Below are 24,812 nucleotides of genomic sequence, written 5' to 3'. Positions count from 1 at the left end.
GAGGTTGTCATGGCCCCTAAAGAAGGGTCTTCCACACTCTGGCCCGGACGGCAGACAGTGGGCTGCCAGGATGCAGGAGCTGAAGATGGGAAGGGGCTGGGGTGAGGTCTTACCGTTCAGCCTTAGGCCATCACTTGATCTTCATCTTCAGAATCTTCCTTTCTGGTATCCATTTGTGGGGAAAACCCCTTCATTCACTTGTTTCAGAGATTAAATCTCTAGTCTTCTACAGGGAAAGGAAGGAGGCTGGGGAGGGATCTAACCGTTTCTGTGTTAGTCACCAGGCTGCCATAGCAAAATACGGCACACTGGGGGTTAAGCATCAGACATTTATCTCTTGCAGCCTTGGAGAGTGGAAATCTGTGACCTGGGTGAGGGAGAAAGACATTTCTTCCTCTTCCTCTAAAGCCACCAATCCTATCAGATTAGCCCCCACCCTTATGACCTCGTTTAATTCCGGCCCATGCAGCCACAGTGTCCCCTTTGGGCTTCCTAGGTGGCACCAGTAATAAAGAATCTCCTTGCCAGTGCAGGAGATACAGGAGACGTGGGTTCGATCCCTGGATCAGGAAGACCCCTTGGAGGAGGAAATGGCAACCCATTCCAGTGTGTTTGCCTGGGAAATCCCATGGACAGAGGAGCCTAGTGGGCTACAGTCCACGGGGTTGCAAAGAGTCGGACACAACTGAAACGACTTAGCACGGATGGAATCTTAATTACCTTTAGAAGCCCTAACAGACTTCTCACGTAGTTCAGTGGTAAAGAATTTGCTTGCAACGAAGGAGACCAGGGTTCAATCCCTGGGTTGGGAAGATCCCCTGGAGGAGAATATCTGAATGGCTACCCACTCCAGTACTGTTGCTGAGAGAATCAAAATCCCAGGGACAGAGGAGCCTGGAGACCCATAGTCCAGTCCATGGGGTTGTCAAGTCAGACACGACCGAGCACACAGAAGCCCTAACCCCAAATGCAGCTGCTTGCAGGTTGGGGCTTTCACATAGGAATCTAGGGGAACACAATTTGGTCCATAGCAACTTCTTCTGCAGACTTCTGGTCAACCCTCCTGCTTCCGGCTTCTCCTGTGTCCCCGCTTCCATAGTGGTGCTATCAGTTCCAGAATCTTTGGGGGCTCAATGGCGGAAGTAGGGTGCTCCTTGGTGGCCCCCAGTTTGCTGTCTTCAGTTTCAGCTTGTTTGGAGCAGATGAAATCATTCTTCTTTGCTTTCTTCCCAGCCCGCGAAGCTGGACTGAGGTTGCGCCCTCTTGCGTCCTCTGTCGCGCGGGCACGAGGGGCGGCAGCAGGACGTGGGGACCAGCACGTGTGCTCTGCCTGCTGTTTTTCCCTTCGAGGTCACTGTTAGGACGTCCTTGCCAGGATGATCATGTCGCCCACAAAGATTTGTTGACAAATTAAACCTCGCATTTTCTGCGGCATCTTGCCCCTGTCATCCTCTGACCCTCTTCCCAGAAGACATGTGATTCCTCCTTCTTTCCCAGGTGACCAAACCTCTCCTCCCCATATACACAGTTTCCTCTGGAAGTCTGTTCCAGCCACCATCTTCCTTCTCCTTGAATTGTCACCAACTCCCCTTCCTCTTCAACAGCTGAGCCCCCAGGGAAGCCCAAGAATACTGGAGTGGGTAGCCTATCCCTTCTCCAGCGGATCTTCCTGATCCAGGAATCAAACCAGGGTCTCCTGCATTGCAGGTGGATTCTTTACCAACTGAGCTATCAGGGAAGCCCCCAGTCCACCTGCAGTGTGGGAGACCTGGGTTCGATCCCTGGGGTGGGAGGATCCCCTGGAGAAGGGAAAGGCTACCCACTCCAGTATTCTGGCCTGGAGAATTCCATGGACTATACAGTCCATGGGGTCGCAAAGAGTCGGACACAACTGAGCGACTTTCACTTTCACATCACCCCTCCTCTGCCCTGACCCTCCTGTCACCCACACTGGCGCCTCCCTTCCTGAGAAGGCCCCTCCTGACCATGCTGCCCCATGGGGCAGGGTTTCCAGCTCTTTGCTCCTTTCCCAGTCTGACTACCTGTTTCCTGGTCACTGCTGCTGGTCTTCAGGCCTTGCCACTGCTCACCGGTCCAACCTCTACATCCCCAAATACACCCTCGTTGCCAAGGTCACGGTCTTCTCCCTGCACTCAGCTCTCTTCTGGACATCCCGCTCCGCCCTCCACTCCATCCTCTCAGAGTGAGACCCTCCCTTGAGGTCTTCTGTGTCTGTAACCTGGTCCAAGCAGCCAATTCCCCACCCACCTGGGAGGTGGCTGGTGGTCATACCCAGACTCTCACCGCCTCCCTGGGAGCTATGACTGTGGCCGCCAGTCCATCCTTGCGATTTCTGGTTCCATTCACATGCACTTTTCTCTCCATCATCCTGAAGCACAGCCTCATGGTGAGGCTTCCAAGGGACTCCCCATTGGCCATGGGCCAAGTCCAACCCATTAGCAGGGGGTCCCAGGCCCTCCACAATGGAGCCTGACCCCCCCTGCCCAACCTCCTCGTCCCATCCTTGATTCAAACATAGCTGGATGGCTCATTCAAACATAGCTGGATGGCTCATCACTTCCCAGACACACTGGGCATGCCTTTCTAGCCCCTTAACCTGGATGACTCGCCGTCTTCCTCCCCAATTATTTCATCTCTCAGATCCATCAAAGTTAGAGCTCTGATCCCATCCACCAGCCCCAACCTGGGATTCCACATGCCCTGGCCCCCAGAGCTTCAGCAACACTTGTGCCTTCACTTAGCCCCAGCCCAAGCAGCGAACACTTTCTGCACATGTCCCGTTGGTGCATGAATCCGGGGACTGCTCCCCAGAGGATGAGGTCCATGGCCCCATCCTATCTGGAGGTGTTTCTTCCCTCCTGTCCCCAACCAAGTCACCAGGTTTTATTCTTAGGGAAATCTTCCCTCCTTCCCCCAGGCTCTCTGAGCCCATCCTCAGTTGCAGAGGTGTTAGTTCAGAGCTGCAAAGGAAGGTTTGAGGCGTGATGAGTCCAGATGCAAAGCCCAGCTCTCTCACCTGCCCTCCTGCTCACGAGGGATTCCCGCACAGGTAACGATGAGGCACTGCCACCTCCGGCACAGGCCTGTGGCACGGACAGTCACTGATGCGTGGGCAGTGCTGGCACTCTCTCCCCCGGGGAGCTCCTGGGTGCCCGCCTGTGTGTTCCTATGTTTGCTCCCCTCCTGGACCACAAGGCCCTCAGGAGACAGGCATTGCCCTAGTCTCCTTTGGGTCCCCTGATCCTGGCACAGAGCAGGCACACTCAGCGTGTGCAAATGTGTGAGCCAAGAGTCAGCACCCAGCAAACATCTGCGATCGGATCACACAGGGGACTATATTAAATATCTTGTAATAAACTATAGGGCTTCGCAGGTGGCTCGATGCTAAAGAATATGCCTGCCAAGGCAGGAGACGTGAGTTTGAACCCTGGGTTGGGAAGATTCCCTGGAGAAGGGAGTGGCTATCCACTCCAGTATTCTTGCCTGGACAATTCCATGGACAGAGGAACCTGTCAGGCTATAGCGTATGGGATCACAAGAGTTGGACACGACTTAACAACTAAATGACAAATACACACACAGAGACACAGACACACACACATACTGAGTCACTTTGCCGTACACCAGAAGCACAACACTGTAAGTCAACTTACACTTCATTCTTTTTTAAAAAAAGAGTGCAATGAGCAAGCCCATAACTGGGGGTGATGGAACAACGTCTGACCAGTGATCTCTGCTCAGAAGACCCTTTAAACCTTTGCCTTAATCAGTGGGATAATTAGAGTCTGCAGACCATAGGCAAATAAATTAGCAAGGATTCCAGGACCCTTTGTTAATCACAAGTAAGCATTATGCATCTCGGCCTCCAGGATGAAAAAGGCCATAATGGGGGTGGTGGGAAGAGACCGGGCAAACCTCAGAAGTGGGCTTTTTACTTGACTTTCTTAATAAATAATTCAGATTTCTATCAAGTTCTCTATAATTCTTGCAGTTTTGACATGAGGCAGCTTAGAATGTCATAGTAAATATAACTGTATGACCCTCCATAATTTTTTTCAGTGCATTAAATGGATAGAGTCTACATCTTTCTGTGTTAGCTAGGATGACAATATAATCTGCCATCCCAACTAAAATAATTCAGTCAAAGGGGGACTGACTATTGATGAAGACCCAGGACGTAAGCATAAACCCTGCTGCCCCAGTACACTGAAATGAGTGATTCTGATATTCCAACATTAGAATATTTACTCTGTGGTTAATTAGCTCTATGTGAAGAACTGCCATGAAACCTCACAGGCAACATGATAGAGCAAATGAAAAAATTCCTGAAAGTGACATTGTTCGGTGGAGATGTCTCTAAGGAAATATTGTTTGCCACCCACAGCGGTACTTGCATTACCGTATAGATAAGAGACGATTTGAACACTGAGTTTCCCAAACGGAATGCCATTTAGAAAAAGAGAAAACTGGAACATCCTTGGGGGTCCAGTGGATAGAACTCTGTGCCCTCACTGCCAGGCGCCTGGGTTCAATCCCCGGTGGGGGAGCTAATAAGACACTGCACGCCGTGTGGCTAGGCCAAAAATAAAAGGCAGGGGCTGGGAAGGACGTCCAAGAGGGAGGGGATATTTATATACATATAGCTAATTCACCTCATTGTACAACAGAGACTTACTCAATACAGAAAAGCAACTGTGCTCTAATAAAAAATACTTTTAAAAAATAAAAGGACTACAATTTTTAAAAGAGAAAACCAACCAACATTGCTTTTAGTTCTCCACTTCAGATACTTTAAAATACGTAAATTCTTCTGATCAGTGTAAATCATTAAGAACATTTTGGAGTGAATAACCTGCTGAGGGGAAAACCCCCTAGGTTTCTGCGACAACAAGGAGCTTTCATATCCATTTGGACAATGAGCCATCATCTGTGAAAGGCTCAGAAGCTCATGGTTCTGCGGTGAGGACATTTCAGTGACAGGATCACAACGCTGACGAGGCTGTGTGTTCTTACAGAACGTGGTCTCCTGTCGGGCACCACTCACTCACTCACCCAGTCTGTCCAGGACAGTCTGTGCACAGGCGGTCAGGGAGCTGGGTTCACGGGCTACGGATATCGTGCCTTCGCAAGGCTTCTAGCCGGGGCTGAAGCCAGGGAGAGAACTAGGAAAACTCATGTTGGTCGCTGGAGGAGGAGGCATGAAAGCAGAGTGAGGAGCAGCAGCCCTGCCCCCAGGGTGCCCAGTTTCTCCAGAACTTCAAAAAGGAGGCTGGTTTAGCCCAGATGAAAGGTCCTGGCAGCCGGTAGCAACGGAGGAGCAGGGACTCTGGCTGGACAGAGGGGTCGGGGGCGGTGAAAGAGCTGAGCTCAGAGGCTGAGCGGAAGGACCTTCCAGGGCGCCACGCAAGCGAAGCTGCAGGGTGTCTGGGGAATGAAAAGCAGAATGAAGGGCTTCCCTGGTGGTCCAGTGGTTAGGGCTCCACGCTTCCACAGCTGAAGGCCTGGCTTTGATCCCTGGTCAGGGAACCAAGATCTCACAGGCAGCGAAGTGTGGTCAAAATAAATAAATACTATTCTTGGGCTTCCCTTGTGGCTCAGCTGGTAAAGAATCCTCCTGCAATACGGGTTAGACCTAGGTTCAATCCCTGGGTTGGGAAGATCCCCTGGAGAAGGGAAAGGCTACCCACTCCATTATTCTGGCCTGGAGAATTCCAAGGACTGTATAGTCCATGGGGTCACAAAGAGTCGGACAAGACTGAGCGACTTTCCCTTCCTTCTTTTCTATATATTTTTAAAGAATTGATTGACTGGGGCAGAGGAATGGGAGCCTTGAAGGACTCTGAAATCCAATCTGCACATCTTGGACTTCGCAGGTTTCTTTTTCTCCAATAAGGAGAATAATTTGAAAACTGGGAAGAGTTGTTTTTTTTTTAAGTCCCTTAGGAGAAATTGTCAAGGGCCCCAGAGAGGTGAGAGATGGGGGGGCAGCTTGGTAACTGCAGACCCTTCTCCGGGTCTCCACAAAAGGTCTCAGAGTTGGCCAGATGGGAGTCACAGAAAACTGGGAAGGGAAAAATGTCACGATTTTCCCAAAAGCAGAATAAGTTGGGTTCTTGAAAACAGAGATGATAAATTTGATATTAATATGGGCTCTGAGCAATAATTTTAACAGATTTTTGAAGAGCTGGTGTGAACTCACTTGGAAGGAAATGTTATTGCGAAGAGGCAAACCAAACCCATTCCCTCTTTTCGCAGGGTTACCAGGCTGGATGTGCAAAGCATTGGTAAAGAGCCTTCACAAAATCCTGTGGATGACATGGGGAAAAATAGGCTGGGCGAACAAATATTTAGGTGATGATATTTGGTTGGACAAACACATTCAGGATATTTATAATAAACAGATCAGTGGAGATACACCTGGTGAGATGTGGATGACATGAGAGCTGCACTCCTCCCAGCCCCGCCCCTGCCCTGCACTGCTAATGTGTTTATTAATTATAAGAATGAAGAAGACTTTAATGTGTTTACCATGGTACGTTCACTGCTGTCCCAATGCTGATGTGTTAGATGCCAGATATAAGAGTTTAAAAGATTTTGGTTGGTTAAAAGGATGGCTTGAAACCAATAAAATGACATTTTACAGGGGTAAAGATAAATCTCGTCTTTAGATTTAAAAACGTCAATTAACTCAGTAAAGGTTGGAGAAGACCCAACAGTAATTTCATTTGACAAAGACTGATAGGTTTATATTGAACAGAAGAAGTTCAATATGAACCAACAGCATATAGCCTGGGTTAAAAAAAATCAATACAAACTTCAGTTGTATCAATAGAATCATAATGTCCAAGTTATATAAGGGAAAGGCCACTCAGGTCAGTCCTCTGAGATTACTATATCCAGGTCTGGGCACAAGGATTCAGGAGAAGGGAGTCCAGTTAGGTGGTGTGGATGTTTACATGCATGAGGGGGTCTAGAAACTGTGTCACGTGGTGGACAGGGAAGAAATGGAGAACTTCACCCTGGAGTAGATGAGAGCTCCCTTCAAAGCATATGCACGTCTAGCGTGTGCAACAGACAACTGATTTTGCCTCGAGGGTCACTGATTTCTTCATTCATTTGCTCAGCATTTACGACTGCCAAGTATGTTCCATGTTGTGTCAAGTATGATGGGCATCAGAGGCATGTAATCTCCTGGGAGACGTGAACACACACACGCGCACACACACACACCCTCCCAAGTTCCTCGAAGACAAGGTGGATTGACGTAAGGGATGCAATCGGGTTCCAATAGACATGGTGGGGGTGAAGCAGGCCCACGATGGCCTCCAGATGGGGCAGCTTCTCTGCCAGCAGGCAGGCAGGGACTGGGGAACAGCGTGGGCAGAGGTCCAGAGCACTCAAGCGCAGGGCACGAATGCGAGTCAGGGGTAGAGGTTGCCCAGTGCACGGTGTGGCAGCAGCGTGTCAGATGCCAAAGACAGCATTTGCGGCAGGAGCACTGACAGACTGGAAGTCCATGCAGCGACGTGTGCACTTCATGGGGCAGGTGTCAGAGAATGAAATGACATTGCTAACCCCTCTTTGGGCAAGTTAACCCTGGAGTAAGCAGAGGTAAGGAAACCTGGCCACAGGGTGTTAGCGCAGACAGAAGCCTCAGGACAGGCGGAGGTGAAATAACCAGGCAGTAGTGGGATCGATGAAGGACACTGGAAAAGGCAGTTTGGAATAAAAATAACCAACCATCTTTTTAATAATTCAAGCTCTTCAACTCTGAAATGGGCCGAGTGACCATTTGTCAGAGATGTTGCAGAAAAGTACTGTGGTGTCAGCAGGCAGGTTGGGGACCACAGTTTAATATTCTTTATCGATGTTAGGGATCTGTGATTAGCTCATTTTATGGAGTAACAATCTTTTTATAAGAAAGTGTATTTACATATTAAAATTTAGTATCAGTGGCGAATGGCTTTCTGAGTGTTTGGAGTACCCAGTTCTTAATTTTGAGATTCTATGCGTGTGTGCGTGCTAAGTCGCTTCAGTCATGTCCGATTCTCTGCAACCCTATGGACTGTAGCCCACCAGGCTCCTCTGTGTATGGGATTCTCCAGGCAAGAATACTGGAGTGGGTTGCCAGTTCCTCTTCCAGGGGATCTTTCTGACGTAGGGATCAAATCCGTGCCTCTTATATCTCCTGCATCAGCAAGCAGGTTCTTGACCACTGGCACCGCTTGGGAAGCCTTGAGATGCTATACTAGCTACATCAGTTCATCAGGGATGCTGTAATGAAGTGCCACTTACCAGGAGACTTAAGAAACAGAAGTTTACGGTTTCACACTTCCGGAGGCTAGAAGACCAAAGTCAAGGTGTGGGTAGGGCTGGGAAGGAAGAATGGACTCCAAGCCTCTCTCCTTGGCTTGGAGACAGCCGTCTCCTCCCTGTCTTCTTCACACTGTCTTTCCTGTGTGTGTGTCTGTATCCTAATTTCCTCTTCCTACAAGGACACCAGTCCTATTGGGTTAGGGCCCACCCTAATGACCTCGTTTTAACTCAATTACCTCTGTAAGGACCATGTCTCCAAAAAAGGTCACATTCTGAAGCACTAGGAGTTAGCATTTCAACATATGAAGGGGAAAAGTGAAAGTGAAGTCACTCAGTTGAGTCTGACTCTTTGTGACCCCGAGGATGATAGCCTATCAGGCTCCTCTGTCCATGGGATTTTCCAGTCAAGGGTGCTGGAGCGGGTAGCCATTTCCTTCTCCAGGGGGATCCTCCCACCCCAGGGATTGAACCGGGGTCTCCTGCATTGCAGGCCGACGCTTTACCATCTGAGCCACCGGGGACTTGGCTCAGAAGGGGGAGGAAGAGCACGATTCAACCCAAACCACTACCTGAAAGGCAACTGCTCTTTGCTCTTAGAATAAAACCCGAGGCCCCGTGTGTACAGGCCGCCCCGTCTCCTGCCCTGCTCCCCGGAGGAGCCTGACTTGCCTGAAGCAGCGCCCACTGGCTCTCTGCCCACTGGTGCTGTCTCTCGGTTCACGCCTCAGTCCAGTTCAGACCTTCCAGAGTCATCTGAAACCCTTCCTTCTGGTTTTCTTTCATCGCACTCCTCACAGTTTGCACTGACGTATTTATTTGTATGAGTATTCGATGTCACCTACAGGGAGAGACACCCTTTATCTCCCAGCTCAGCACACACACAGTTCAGGTAAAGATCAATGCTTGAGGGGGAAAACGCTTGTTCTTACTACGTTCAGGGCATCCTGATATTTCCTATTTCGTTTATTTTTTTTTTCTCATAGTAAAATATACACAAAATAAAATTTGCCGTTTCCAGCATTTTGAAGTGCACAGTCTGGTGGCATTAAGTATAATTCACCCTATTGTGCATGAGACAAGTGCTTGGGCCTGGTGCACTGGGAAGACCCAGAGGGATCGGGTAGAGAGGGAGGTGGGAGGGGGGACCGGGATGGAGACTACATGTAAATCCATGGCTAATTCATTTCAATGTATGACAAAAACTACTGCAATGATGTAAAGTAATTAGCCTCCAACTAATAAAAATAAATGGAAAAAAAAAATAATTCACCCTATTGGACAACCACAACCACCAGCCATCTCCTGAACTTTGTCATTATCCCAAATGGAAACTCTGTTTCCATTAAACACCAACTCTCCTCCCCTAGCCCCTGGCACCTGCCATTCTATTGATACTTTCCATCTCTATGTACTTGACTCCTCTGGGGACCTCATATAGGGCTTCCCCGGTGATGTTAGTGGTAAAGAACCTGCCTGCCAATGCAGTAGACACAGGAGATGCGGGTTTGATCCCTGTGTCGGGAAGATCCCCTGGAGGAGGGCCTGGCAATCCACTCCAGGATTCTTGCCTGGAGAATCCCATGCACAGAGGAGCCTGGCAGGCTGCAGGCCATAGGGTCACAAAGAATTGGACACGACTGAAGCGACTTAGCACTCACACACATAGGGACCTCATGTAAGTGGAATCATCCAGCATTTGTCTTTTTGTAACTGGCTTATTTGACTCAGCATAATGTCCTTAAGATTTATCTGTGTGGTAGCGCGTGTCAGAATTTCCTTTCTTTCAAGAGTACATCATATTCCATTGTATGGATAGACCACATTTTATCTCTCCATTGATCCATGGACAAGGGGTTGTTTCCCCATTTTGGCCGTTGTGAATGATGCTTCTATAAACATGGGTGTACAGACGTCTGTTTGAGACCCTGCTTTCAATTTCTTTGGGTATACACCCAGAATGGAATTTTCTGTTTCTCTTTTCTTTTTTTTTTTTTAAATTATAGTTGATTCTGTTTCAAAGTGCTGATGTGACTTTAACTTCAAAGCACTCGCAGTTTAGAAGGCACTGTGTTTTTTTGTGCTATATCCCCAACCTCAAGCATGGTGTCTAGAACTATTTTCAGAGGAATGTTAAATTAAACTATAGATGCACAAGGCTCTCCATTTTTGGGTAATTTTTATTACTTTTCCATGAATAAAGGCTACAGAGCTCCCATTTTTCTTTCTTTTTTCACATGTTGTACAAATGCTGCTATTAATGTCATGGAATGCTATGGTTATATTGTCCTAGAGAGCATACATCATTTATTACAACAACAATATGTTCTGGACTCGGGCCATAAATTATCTCAAAGTGACGTGGAATAACAGTCTGTTAAAATGTTTGGTCGCAAAATCTTACATTATTAATTAAGTTTTCAGAGATTTTTTTCTTGAACTTTCTCTTTTTTTTTCCTCCACAGATCTTTTAAAAATGCTGTGTAGATTATACTTAGTTGACTGAACATGCGTGTCCTTGTAATTATACTAAAATTTGCTTTTGTTAGAGTAAGCTTTTACCATTGTGGGGAAAAACATAGCAGTTGAATACTCTAGGTTAAGAGAGTAATAATGATCTTTATCATCTCAGAGCAGTGGGCTATGTTTTTGTTATATGTCATTTTGTTCCATCGGAAGTAAAATCCTCTAAGAAAATCTCCAAAAAAAAAAGAAAATCTCCAGCTCAATTTTTCTCCCATCCCACTTTTGAATTTTCTTTACTCCCCAACCTTTCTGCTTTGGGGCCATCAGATATCATATCTTTCACATTATAAATCAGGAATGCTAACAATCCTAAACAGAATCATCTTTTAATCATTTATTCATGATCATCACTTCCTTTCCAGAGCATGCCACACATCAGTTTCTAAACACTAACTATCCAAAGTATCCTAATGTATAAAATCACAAAGTGGAGTAGCAATAGTGTAAAGGTCAGACTGGAAGGGGAGAAAGATAGGAAAAGAGAAAACAGAGAAATGCCAGGTGCGCACCTGTGTTTAGTCCCAACCTTCAAAAGCCCCTCTCCGGGAGGCTTAAGAAGACGGGGATATATAAAGTTACGGCTGACTTGCATTGCTGTATGGCAGAAGCCAACACAATTGTCAAGCAATTTTCCTCCAATTAAAAAATAAATTCAAAAAAGCCCCAGCACCTGCCTTTGGGATGCATAGAGTCTGCCCGTACTGGGTCAGGGTAGAGGCTTCATGTAACTCTTCTGCCACCTCTGCCCTCTGTATTTGACCTCTATTTCTTTTCTCTGTCAAGGTTCTGAAACATGCATCTACAAGCATTCTCCTTTTCTTTTTTTGAGGGTTCTTAATGATTTACACTGATCAAAAGAATTTACATATTTTACATTGTCTGAAGTGGAAAATTAAAGGCAATATTGATTTTTTTCTCTCTCTCTTTAAATTTTAGCCCTTTTATTTTTTGACTGCACCTTATGCCTTGCAGGATCTTCATTCCCCAACCAGGGATCAAACCCATGCCCCCTGCAGTGGATGTGTGGAGTCTTATCCACTGAGCCACCAGGGAAGTCTCTGCCTGCTCTCCTTTTGAGGTCTGGCAGCTCGGCTCCGGTCCCCACTGCTTCACCAAGATGCTCCAAGTCACCTGGGGGCCCTCTACCACCAGATTGAAGCCCTTTCCCCAGGCTCATCCCCCTTGACTTGTCCCACAGAGAACTTTGCGGAACTTTCTGTCCACCTCTGTGCAACTTTCTGTGCTCTTGGCTTAATGAGAGAGCCCACTAGGCTGATGTCCTGCCTCTCAGACAGCTCCTTCAGAATTTCCTTCTCTTCTCCCTTTCCAAGGCTCTGTCCAGCTCCCTTCCCACCCTCCATCCTCTCTTTAGAGTGTTCCTGCTACAGCCTCTTTGCGGACAATCCCCACTTCTCATTCTTTCACTGGCCAGCTGGTCTGCACCCCCAGTTGCTACAGGGCATTTCTAGTGTGAGGTCTGCTGTCCTCTGGTGTTTGGCCTTCCTGCCTCTCCGGCTGTATCGTCCTAGAGCAGTTTCCCTCCGGCCCATCCCTCAGCTTCTTTCTGCCCTCTGACTATCCGGGCCCTGAGTGCTCCTTTCCAGACAGCTGCAGACACCCTGGGGGTGCTGCAGCTGCAGGTCCTGGCCCCTGTGGTCTGATTCACGCTCAGCTCAGTTCAGTTCAGTTCAGTCACTCAAGTCGTGTCTGACTCTTTGCCACCCCACGGACTGCAGCACGCCAGGCCTCCCTGTCCATCACCAACTCCTGGAGCATGCTCACACTCATGTCCATCGAGTCAGTGATGCCATCCAGCCATCTCATCCTCTGTCGTCCCCTTCTCCTCCTGCCTTCAGTCTTTTCCAGCATCAGGATCTTTTCAAATAAGTCAGCTCTTCGCATCAGGTGGCCAAAGGATTGGAGTTGCAGCTTCAGCACTCAGGCTCAGCTCTAACACTGTTGGTGTCAGCCACCTGCTGGCGTGCAAGCCTCCTGCCTCCCTCTGTTCTCCTGCTGGGTCTGGCTCAGGCTCCAGTGCCGGCTCTCAGGACCTCTTAGCTCAGGCCACTCTCATTTCCCCACTGTCTGAACACAGACCGTCCGCTCACGTCAGGCCAGCCCCAGGGCCTGTCAGCAGCCCCGGCTGTTTGTTTCCCCCACAGTCATTAACCCTGTCCCTCCAACCCCAGGTCACAGTTGAACCTACAGCACCTGCAGCTGTTGAGGGTCACGCCACCACCTCACCCATCCCAGTGTACTTTTCCTCTTAACTACCCCTGTGGTCTTCTGTTCTTGGTCTCCTTGACCAGGACGGGGCTTCAACCTTTCCCGTCTGTCCAGAGCATCTAATGCCAGTCCTGCTAACCACATGTGCCAAGCACAGAGTGGCAGGGTCCCATCCCTGACCCTGCCCTCTGCTTTTGCAAAGAGAGGTCCCCATCCACCTCTGAACCCCAGCGAAGCCCCCAGGTTTTCTATTAGTAACTTTTTTTACTCAGTTCTCATTTCACCTACTTGAGCTTCCCTGGTGTTCTCAGAGGGTAAAGAATCTGCCTGCAATTCGCAATAGCTGGGTTCGATCCCTGGGTTGGGAAGATTCCCCTGGAGGAGGGCATAGCAACCCACTCCAGTATTCTTGCCTGGAGAATCCCATGGACAGAAGAGCCTGGCGGCCTACAGTCCTTGGAGTCACAAAGAGACAGACACGACTGAGCGACTGTGCACCGCAGACAGCACAGGCGCTAATACCTACGACTGGAAACCAGTCAGAACTGAACATGAGTCAACTGTAACTACTGTGTAACCAGGAGCAAAAATGTTACCCCGTCTGTTCTGGACTAAGTCAGTTCAGTTCAGTTCAATCGCTCAGTCGCTCTTTGCCACCCCAATGACTGCAGCACGCCAGGCCTCCCTGTCCATCGCCAACACCCGGACTAAGTCAGAGGATCGTCAAACGCACACTCTGCATCCTCACTTGCCACGCGCCAGCATCTTTACCTCAGTCCACGGTCAATGACTGGCGCATGTGCGCAGGAACTGGAAACTTTACAACCCCGTGGATTTGCGCCTTTATCTCCTTCTGTGGTACTTTGTCCCGACTCCCTGTCTCCCTGAGATAGAGTAAGTAGAGATTTTCATGGGTCCTGTAACAAGTTAACAAGTGTCTTATGTGACAACCCAGCCCCCCACCCCAGGGGCTGATCAGAGGTGGGAGGGGCCCCGGCAGATGTTTTAGCTCCCTTTAAAGACCCCGGCCTTTCCAGCCTGACATCTGGAGGGCCCCTTTTGGACGTGGGAAGCCGCATCGGTTCGAGCCGAGTCATCAGCCCGACGCCGGTTCTCACTCGAGGCAGGGCCTGGCCGCGGCGGAAGAACCCGCGGAGAAAGGGGCGCGCCTGGCAGGACGTGGCCAAAAGTGGAGCTGCTCCGACGTGGACACCCGGCCGAGATGGGCCCGCGAGTTGTCCATGTTTGGTCCTGGAGCCGCCCGCGGGGCGCGCGGGGACAGCGCCCCCAGGGGAGCGCGGGCGCCGGCGGCTGCAGGAGGGATTGCCCCGGCCGGGGCCGGGGACGGGGTGGGGGGCGGCTCTCCCGCTCCCCGCGCGCCCCCTCCCGCGCCGCCGCCGCCGCCTCGCCTTTGTCCCCGCGCGCCCCCCACAACCCCGGAGCCGGCGGCCGCGCGGGGAGGCGGGGCCCGGCCGCGGCAACCCCCGCCCCGGTCGCGCGCCGCCCTCGGCTCCCCGGCGCCCCGGCCCCGCCCCGGCCCCGCCTGGCCACGTCCCCCCGCCGAGGCCGCCCCCTGGCGGGCGGAGCGGGCGTTCGGCTCGCGCGGCCGCGGCGGCGGGCCCGGGGTTGCCATGGTAACCGGCGGCGGCCGCCGCCACGGCAGGGCCGGCCCCAGCGCCAGCGCCGGCCGCGGCTCGGCGCGGTTCAGTGTGGGGGTGAGCGGGCGGCGGCGCGGCCGGGCCGGGGGAGCGGGCGCTGCCCGGCGGCCTCAGCATGGAGGACGGCTTCTCGAGCTACAGCAGTCTGTACGACACGTCCTCGCTGCTCCAGTTCTGCAACGGTGAGGAGGGGCGACGGCCGGGGCGGGCCGGGGGGCCGCGGCGCGGAGCGGGCCGAGGGGCGAGGCCGGGGCGGCCGGGGAGGCCGCGCAAAGTTGCTGCGGAGGGGCGCGCGGTTCCCGCCGCCGCGGGCGCATTGTGCTGGGCCGCTGAGCCCCGGGCCGCCCGCGCCTCGCTGCGCCCCCGCCCCCGCCCCGGCGCGGCTCCCGGCTCCCGCTCCCGGCTCCGGCTAGTGCGCGCGGGGAGCGGCCGGTCCCGGGGAGACCCGCGCGGGCGCACCGACCGGGCAGCGCGAGGGGAGGCCCGGGCGCCCCGGGGCTCCGCGGGGACGTGTTGCTTTCTGCTTCCAAACTCACATCTGTTTGGAAATGTCTGGATGAAGAACTCGGAGAACATATCACTTAATAACAAAACACTCCTTCGAGGATGTGCGCAGTGTTTGCTGCGCATGGACTCAGATCCATTCCGTTCTACTTTGATGAAACCATCAACACTTTCATGCAATCTAGAGCTGTTTAAATGGACAGGCAGAGTGAACCGGGCTTCAAAGTGTTTCGACTGTTTACGGGGTGATACTTTTGGGGGGTTTTGTATTTTTTTTTTAATACAGGGAGGAAATATTAATAGCTTATCAATATGGCATCTTTAAAAATTATATAAAATCTTACGTTTCAAAGATGTTAGTTTCACTAGTAGGGTAGAAAACAGACTGCACGGTTTATCAGTACATTCATGCACAAAAGTTAACCATACAATTTTTCTATGTTGGATTTATTCCTTTATTAGAGGATCCCAGAAACTTGTTAAAGAAAAAATAATCGTGTATTTTCTAGAATGTGCCTCTAGTACAGATGGAATCTTGGAATTCTAGGCGCTTTGACGACTTGAGCAATTATGTTGCAGTTGTATTTGTGATTTAGGCGAATTTCTCTAGTTATTGGACACCTGTTTGCAAATAGGAGGTATTAGCCTTGGCAATTAACATCACCGGGTTGATTCATCCTCTATAATGATATTTTAACCTCTGGCGAAACTTATCATCTTTTTCATGGGAGAGTATATATTCTGATAGTTTTGGCAGCTTGTAATTTTCATATTAATCACATGTGAGCCTTCATTAACTTGTAATGGCCTCTTCAGCAGAAAGGGTGAAAGTTTTTGCTCTCCAAATTTAACAAGAGTTTCAGAGCTGAAGGAGGATAGAATGTATTTGGTGCCCTTCTGGCCATTGGAATTTCTTATATGTAGTTGAGAGTCATGGAAACGGTTTTATCCTCCACAACATTAAGTAGATATTTGAGCAGTTGTTTAGGGGCTGGTCATATTGCTTCTAAATAGCAGTTCAGTCATAAAGTTGTGCATCTATTCATGAACGTTTTGGATTTCTGCCTTTTCTTATTAAGTGTGTGTTAGAGATATTGGTAAGGAATTTTACTGGTAAGTGTCTAGAAGAAAGTAAAAACCAGGTTTTATATTGTATGGCTAACAGTTTAAAGAGGAATGACTATTATTGAAGCATAGTTGATTTACAATGTGTTAAATTCTGCTGTACAGCAAAGTGGTTCAGTTATACATGTATATCTATTCTTTTTTAATATTCTTTTCCATTATGGTGTTTCTGAAGATACTGAATATGATTCCCTGTGCTGCACAGTAGAACTTTGTTGTTTATCCACACTGTATATAATAGTTTACATCTGCTAACCCCAAACTTGCAATCTATCCATCCTCTACCCATGTCCCTGTTGGAAAAAAATGACTTTAAAATAGCTTAGAAAGAAGCAATAAGATCAGTTCAAAATACAATTGAATCCTAACAGTTGAATTACTTTTCTTTACAAAGCTCTTAGCTCTTTGCTTATTTTTCTGGTTACCTTATGAATAAAGTTTAAAGCAAGAATGGTCTCTGAGGTAGAAATGAGTGTCACACTGGTGATGTTTTAGGCAACAAATGTTTGGATGAGAAATTATTCATTTTAAGAGGCCTTTACTGAGTGAAAATATAAATGAATACAACTCAATTAATGATTGTGATGCAGTAGATGAACCCATCCATGTTCATATGTTGAGCACACTCCATGCTTTCGATAGTGACAGGAACCAAAAAGTCATAGTTGTTTATTAGCTTCAGAAAATAACATCCCATACTTGTTATTTGGATGACTGCCACAGTTAACATCTTCCTGGTGTGACCAAGATAGAAGTTAGTAGTAAACGTGAAAAGAAAGGAAGAGAAAACGTTCTAAGGAGTGAAATCTCTAGTTCCCACTGTATTTTTTCCCTTACCGTCTCTTGTACTTGATTTGTAATGGATATTAAACATCAACATAGGCAGTATCTAGCCTCATGAAAAGACTATCCATGCTCCTCTTTTAGGTACTGGCTGTCTCATTTCAGTAGGAAATGTGTGCAGTGTTTTTTCTCCAAACTGTTTCGGACTCTGTAAAGTGAGCTAGAAATCACAAACTTCTGTCTGCCTAAGAAAAAACTACAACAGTTGGAAAGTGGACTAAAGCTGTCATTTATAAGCCAGTTTCCTGTTTGGGAAATACTTGCCATCTTTTACTCTATTTTTTTCTTCAAACCCTTCCTTTTGCATAGGAGGAAACTGAGTCTCAAAGAGATGTTTCTAACTTTATAAGGCCATACAACTAGTAAGGCTTGGATACCAGTATGAGTTTTTTTGGTTTGTTTTAGTAAGAGCTATTGAGAAAGATAATTCACATTCTATAAAAATTCTCCCTTTTTAAAACATACAGTTAAGTGGCTTTTTATTCACAGAATGGTGCATGCATCAACATTATCTAATTTTAGAGCATTTTCATCACCACCCCCAAAGAAACCCTAGCACCCACTAGTTTGTATTCCCCATTGCCCTGTCCCTTTGGCAATACCAATCTATTTTTCTGTCTCTATGGATTCTGAATATTCAGTATAAATGGAATCATATAATATGTGGCCTTTTGTCTGGCTGTTTTTACTTAGCATAATGATTTAAGGTTCATCCATGTTGTAGCATGTGTCACTACTTCATTCCTTTTTATGGCCAAATAATATTCTGTTATATGGGTAGACCCTACTTTATTTATGTGTTCACCAGTAGATAGGCATTTGGTTGTTTCTACTTTTTGACTGCCATAAATAATACTATCAGGAACATTCATATCAAGGTTTTTGTGTAGACATGTGTTTTCATTTCTGTTTGGTTGATACCTAGGAGTAGGGCTTCCCTGGGGGCTCAGATGGTAAAGAATCTGCCTGCAATGCAGGAGGCCCAGGTTCAACCTCTGGGTCAGGAAGAGTCCCTGGAGAAGGGAATGGCAATCAACTCCAGTGTTCTCGCCTGGAGAATTCCATGGACAGAGGAGCCTGGCAGGCTCCAGTCCACGGGGTCGAAAAGAGTTGGACACGACTGGGTGACTAACACACTTTCACACTTATCTAGGAATAGAATTGCTGAGGCATATGGTAACTCTGGGTTTAGCATTTTTGAGGAACCAGTCTTTTTGAAATCTAAACATCAAGCCGTCCATCCTAAAGGAAACCAGTCCTGAATATTCATTGGAAGGACTGATGCTGGAGCTGAAACTCCAATAGTTTGGCCACCTGATGTGAAGAACTGACTCCTTGGAAAAGACTCTGATGCTGGGAAAGATTGAAGGTGGGAGGAGAAAGGGATGACAGAGGATGAGATGGTTGGATGGGATCACCAACTCAATGGACATGAGTTTGAGCAAGCTCCGGGAGTTGGTGATGGACAGGGAGGCCTGTGCAGTCCATGGGGTTGCAAAGAATCGGACACGATTGAGTAACTGAACTGAAAAATCAAGCTCTTTTTATTATACCTTGTTGGTATGAGACTAGGGAGTCAAGAAACTGGATGAAAGAGGGAAGGAAGTGGGTGGGAAGAACATACTGTTGCTATTTCATTTCTGTGAGTCACTTTTGATTCTTCCATCAATCACAGTTCTTCAAAACAAGTCAACGCACACGTTGGCTTAGTTGCTGTAGGTTACAAGAATTTCAGAGTTTGAGGGGACCTAAGGGTGATCTCATCTCATGATTTACTTTCTTAAGCCTCTAAATGTTTTGTCAAAGTACAGCTTACCCAGGAACCCAAATGTCAGGCAGATAAACCACAGGGAGCATCCCCCGCTGAACTCGGGGAGAGGGCAGCGTCTCTGGTCCTCCTTGCCTGTCCTGTCATCCACTGACTCCATTCACCCAGCCCTCCAGGGCTTGAGATCTCTGTTCCAGAGGTTATTCAACATGTTTGAGCAGTTCCAAAGAACTGGAAACTCACCATCTCTGCGTGCAGTCCATTCCTTCTTTGTGTGGTTCAGACCATCAGTTGCTAAATGCAGTCAAAATTTGGCCCAAGTTCTGCCCCTTGGGTCCATAGGAAATCGGTTTAATCTCTTCTACATGTACTAGGTCATCCCATGTTTGAAGACAGTCATGATAGTTTCTTCTCAGGTCTGATTCCAGCTAAACATTACCTTTAGAAAAAGAAATCCTCACAAGACACAGTTTTAGACGCTTCATCATCCTGGTTTGCCCAGTCTGTACTTCTTTTCTTTTGTCTGTATGCCTCTTTGGGCTTTCCTTGTGGCTCAGCTGGTAAAGAATCTGCCTGCAATGCAGGAGACCTGGGTTTGATCCCTGGGTCAGGAAGATCCCCTGGAGAAGGGGAAGGCTACCCACTGCAGTATCCTGGCCTGGAGAATTCCGTGGACCGAATAGTCCATGGGGTCGCAAAGGGTCGGACACGACGAGCGACTTTCACTCACTCACTCGTATGCCTCTTTAAATTTGACACAGCTGAATGTGTGCGTATTCCAAGCATGGTTTTTAAAGAGAGTGGAGTAGAGTTGGATACTTCACCTCCCTTGTTCTAAAATCTATACTTCTAATAATGTAGCCCAAGACCATAATAGTTCTTTTGCTTGCCATTTCATGTTGTTACCTTTTATCGGTTTTCACCTAAAATTCTTGTCTGTTTTACATGTATTGTGGCTAACCCCCTTTTTTTCATACTTTTCCCTTTTCTTTTTAAGGGGGAATTTCCTGCAATACAGCATAATTGTAATCTGTATCATAATGCTGTAAATAATCCCAACACTTATATAAAATATTTCAATGCTATAATAGCATGGAAGTTGGTCATTGCCTTAAAGGTTATGATTCTGGCTGATGGCTTTTTTTTCTGTCTTGCCTGGAAAGGTGCTGTGAGGGATCTTACCATGTGCCTTTCTATACATGGCTCATCTACCACTTCTGATGTAACTGGACTTCCCCTACAGGTGCTCCTTGTTAATAACCATAGCCTGTCAAGTCCATACTACCTGCTGCTCCCAATGACATTCTGAAGTCACTACAGTAATCTTTTGAACTTTGTTGTTTTTGTTCACTTGCTAAGTTGGGTCTGACTCTTGTCACCCCAGGGACTGAAGCACACCAGATTTCCCTGTCCTTCACAATCTCCCAGAGTTTGTTCAGATTCATGTCCATTGAGTCAGTGATGCCATCCAGCCATCTCATCTTCTGTCATCCCCTTCTCCTGCTCTCAATCTTTCTTAGCATCAGAGTTTTTTTTCTAGTGAGTCAGCTTTTTACATCACATGGCCAAAGTGTTGGAGCTTCAGCTTCATCAGTCCTTCCAATGAATATTCAGAACAGATGTCCCTTAGGATTAACTGGTTTGATCTCCTTATAGTCCAGGGCACTCTCAACAGTCTTCTCCAGCACCACAATTCAAAAGCATCAATTCTTCAGCACTCAGCCTTCTTTATGGTCCAGCTCTCACATCCGTACATGACTACTGGAAAAAGCTTAGCTTTGACTATGCGGACCTTTGTCAGCAGAGTGATATCTCTCCATTTTAATATGCTGTCTAGGTTGGTCCTAGCTTTTCTTCCAAGGAGCAAGCGTCTTTTAATTTCATGGCCGCAGCTACTGCCATTTATTTTTCTAGTTATCAAATGAAATCTTTTTATTTCTAAGCATTTATATTGGGGGAGTTAAGAATACTTTATTTAAAATCTTAGAAATATTTTGGCATCTGTGACTCTGTTAACTCTGATTCTGATAGAATTTTCATGTTGGCAAATAGTTGGGTTTGAAACAAGGTCAAGGAACTCGTGAAGAAATCACTCTGAACTCAACAATATGAAGTCTTTTCAAACCTCATTTATTCTTCTGTGGTGGCAGAGGACTGAGTTAGATTTTCTCTGATAGCAAAATCTAAAGAAAATGGTTTTTACAGGAAAATGCCAAGTAAGCACCCATACTAAGTGAGAATTTTTAATTGGTATACTTGATATTCTGGCAGGGAACCTATTTTATAGCCAAACCACAAGAATTTATGACATTATAAACAAACACACAAGCATTCTGATGGAAAGTTCACCAAACCAGGCTTAAAAGTAACTACTAGTTCTTGTTAATTTCTGAGATAATATAAGCTTTTTCATATAGTCTCTTTAAAAATAAACATTTTAGTTGAGTGGAGAGCGGATAAAAAAGAAATAACATCTTTGTTTCTACTGTCAAAGTCTGTTCAAGCTATAAAACTAGAAGCGTGAAAAACTTAATTATGATAGCATTGAAAATTGAACATTACAGCTTTGCTTTTAGTAGCAAAAACAGCTTCTCCAAGGACTTAAAACCAGTGGTATTTTGTGCCACTTACAAAAATCTCTTTCAGGAAAACTATGATTGTTCATCTTTAAAATACTAGCATATTAATTGAGGATTTCTAGGATTAGCAAAATGTTTTAAATGCCACCAGACACATTGAAAACTTTTTAAAAAGTATGCTGCAAACTGTTAATGGCATGTAAGTATTATCACTATACCCTCCCCACCAAAGCTTCATATTTTTCTCACTAGATGTTTGACACATAAGTTTAATATTCTGCTGAAAGCAGCATGTTTGTTTCAATGTCGTGTGGGATGGGGGCCGTCTTATCCTCTTTGGTTTCCTTTAAAGAAATAGCTCTTTAGAAGATTTTCATTCTTTAAAGTATTTATTTTCCGATCAAGAGTTAGGTAGACATACTTTCAATTTTGTTTCCTCTCAAGCCATATCTTTACTGGAAAATACTATTTGTGGGGAAAGCTACATTTTTACAAGAGTACTTAGCTGTGTCTTAAAATACAGTAGCATGTTTATCCTGCCAGCTTTCTGGAAAAGATTTAACTTGCTGTCTGTAATAAACTACCCTCTCTGTGAAGGGCAGATTTGACCGTTAGCCTTGGATGATGCAAGAGGGTGGGATCGCCGAGCCCAGAGCGTGCCCAAGGTGGGGAGTTCTGCAGGAGACCTTGGCAACCTGCAGAGAAGGAGAAGAGAGGTGCCAGCCTCTCGGGGTGGTGTCTTAGTCGTGGTGTGTCCTTGCGGTAGGGTCCAGCACTGGCGGTGTCCTTCATTCTGTGCCTTCTGGAGGGGAAGGCATCATTGTCCTGGCCTGCAAATTATTCCCACAAAGAACCTTTCGAGGACAATGGGCAGCTCACAGTTAAGGGTAATGAGGATAGAGACGATCAGGCAAGTATTCATGGAGAGAGAGGCCTTTGAGTTCACTTGGCAGATGGAGCCAATTTCGAGTGCGTCCCTACAATGTGCCCGGGACAATGAAAAATGTTTAAAACATGTCCTCCCTGGAAGCATCAGTTTTCGCTCATCAGTGTCCTGCATGCCTCTTTCCCCCGGCCTCCCATCTCCACGGGAGAGTTCTCCTCTCCCACAGATCTCATCGTTCCTGGCCCTGCTTTACTCAGACCCCGGTCAGTCCTCATCTGGGGTGTGTTGTAAGGGCAGCAGCCCCAAACCAGCCTTTCGGCCTCCAGTCTCAGCTCCTTTTTCTTACTCAACACGTGCTTGAGTACCCAGCGAGCTCCTTGCTAGGCAGGTCCGAGGGTTCCGGCCACGCGCGGAGCCCACGCAGCCCTGGCTTTCTGGAGGCACGCGTTGCTCTTAGGGGGTTGGATGCTCAGCCTCATGTTCTCAGCCAGTCTTGTTTAACGATGCTGGACTTAGACCATGCTGAGAAGCAGGCTCAGGAGAGGGGCCGGGCATGGGACCTGGAAAGGCCAGCGTGAGCTCTTCCCTGGGGAGTGGAAGCCACTCACCCACAGGGGGCGGGGAGAAGGCAGAAAGGACATTCTAGACTGGGTGCAAAGCCCTGGGTGTGGAAACTAAAAATCTCCCCCGAAAGAAAGATAAAGGGGACAGAGCTGAAATGAGGCGGGGAGTGCCCTGTGGGGCCTTTGGGCCACGTTAGGAGTTTGGTCTTATTCCAGGGAGCAGAGAGAATGTGGTGGAGAATTTTGAGGCGAGAGAGTGATATGATCAGATTTTCAGGGAGTTTTGGGGAATGCCTCTCCCCGCAGTGTGGAGGAGGGGCTGGGGGTACTGCTGCGAGAGAGGGGGGCTGTCCTGTGAGGAGAACGGTGGCGATTCCCACCAGAGGGCTGCTTGGGGGCTGGCCTCACCTGGACTTCGGCCTTTACACGCAGGAGGAGGAGGAATCAAGGATTCCTCCAACGCGTCCACCCAAGTGAGTGCCACAGGCCGAGCTAGAAGGAGCTGGAAGGGCAGACAGGCAGACAGCGGTTCAGTTGGGGCGTGTGGGACCCAAAGCCGAGGGGCTGACTGACTCGCAGGAGGCAGAAACCGGAGCCAGGACGATGTCTGTCCTGGAGAGATGTTTGAGAGCCGCGCCTCAGTGCGTAGATGGGGGCTTCCCTGGTGGCTCAGTGAGTAAAGAACCTTTGCGATGCAGGAGACGTGGGTTCAGTCCCTGGGTGGGGAAGATCCCCTGGAGAAGGAAATGGCAGCCCACTCCAGTATTCTTGCCTGGAGAATCCCATGGACGGAGGAGCCTGGTGGGCTACCATCCATAGGGTTGCACAGAGTTGGACACGGCTGAGCGGCTAACGCTTTGACACTTCACACTTGCAGTGTATAGATGGATGGCACCTGAATGCACGGCGAAGGTGAGCTCACTTAAGGTGGAGTTAGAATGCTCCTTCTGAAAGACAGATCTGATCCGGGAAACACCCTCCTGTTGGAAAGTCTTCAGGGTCCCCCCACCTTTCTGGCACCCAAGCCCCCAAAGGCCAGCTGCCCGTCTCAACTCCCAGCTCCTTCCCCAGCCTCCACCCCCAGCTCCTGAGTCTGGTGCGGGGTCCCTTCTTGGTGGCCACTAAACCTCTGTCATCACTGTGATCCCAGAGACCTGTCACGGTCATTTATTTTCAGATCACCCGTTAGACTGTCACCCCTTTCCAGGCAGAGGCTCGCGGTGGTCATGTTTGTATCTTTTTGCTCCTCAGCAGAGCCTATGCCTGTGGGTTTCCTGATGGCTGTTGTGGGCGTGTGAAATATACATGCACCGGTCAAAACACCTCACCTGTAACGTGTATGCTAAATTAAGGTTAAATAGGTGCCACTTCTACATATCCTTGAAATAATGTGTACATATGTATATGTATTTTATGAGGAGGGCATGGCAACCCATTCCAGTGTTCTTGCCTGGGAAATCCCATGGACGGAAGAGCCTGGTGGGCTACAGTCCATGGAGTTGCAGAAGAGCGAGACACGAATCAGTGGCTAAGTGACAACATGAGGTGGTTTCATAGACTTAACACCAATGATGTTCAGCCAGAGGAACTGACCCAGTGAAGTAGTTCTTGGCAAAATCAATGTTTTTAGCCATAAAAAATGATTGAACTGTTAAATCAGCACCCCCCCAAAATTATTTTGCGTAATAAGAATTTTTACCATTCTTAGGCAAATACGTTCCAGTCGAGCAGCTGCTTAGAGGTGTTGTTATTGTTTAGTCGCTAAGTCCTGTCTGACTCTTGCGACCCCGTGGGCTGTAG

At 47.9% G+C, this 24,812-nt stretch overlaps 1 protein-coding gene across 5 annotated transcripts in view; it reads left to right on the top strand.

The window, feature by feature from the left end:
* EML1 (EMAP like 1) overlaps nucleotides 1-24,812 on the top strand; it is a 196,282-nt gene that overhangs the window by 48,575 nt on the left and 122,895 nt on the right. Inside the window, exon 1 of one of the 5 annotated variants that reach the window (XM_070477846.1) lies at nucleotides 14,708-14,926. The exons of 3 other annotated variants lie outside the window; for them this stretch is intronic. In XM_070477846.1, coding sequence (XP_070333947.1) covers nucleotides 14,860-14,926 — 67 coding nt within the window. In that variant the 5' untranslated portion in view covers nucleotides 14,708-14,859. Of the gene's footprint in view, nucleotides 1-14,707; nucleotides 14,927-24,812 lie in introns of those variants that run through there. One more of the 5 variants, XM_070477848.1, reaches the window with a different exon arrangement.

This window comes from Odocoileus virginianus, chromosome 16 (genome assembly GCF_023699985.2).
Source record: "Odocoileus virginianus isolate 20LAN1187 ecotype Illinois chromosome 16, Ovbor_1.2, whole genome shotgun sequence".
NCBI lineage: Eukaryota > Metazoa > Chordata > Mammalia > Artiodactyla > Cervidae > Odocoileus > Odocoileus virginianus.
The sequence above is the reverse complement of the archived record's forward strand: the minus strand, read 5'-3'. Positions and strand labels throughout refer to the sequence as shown.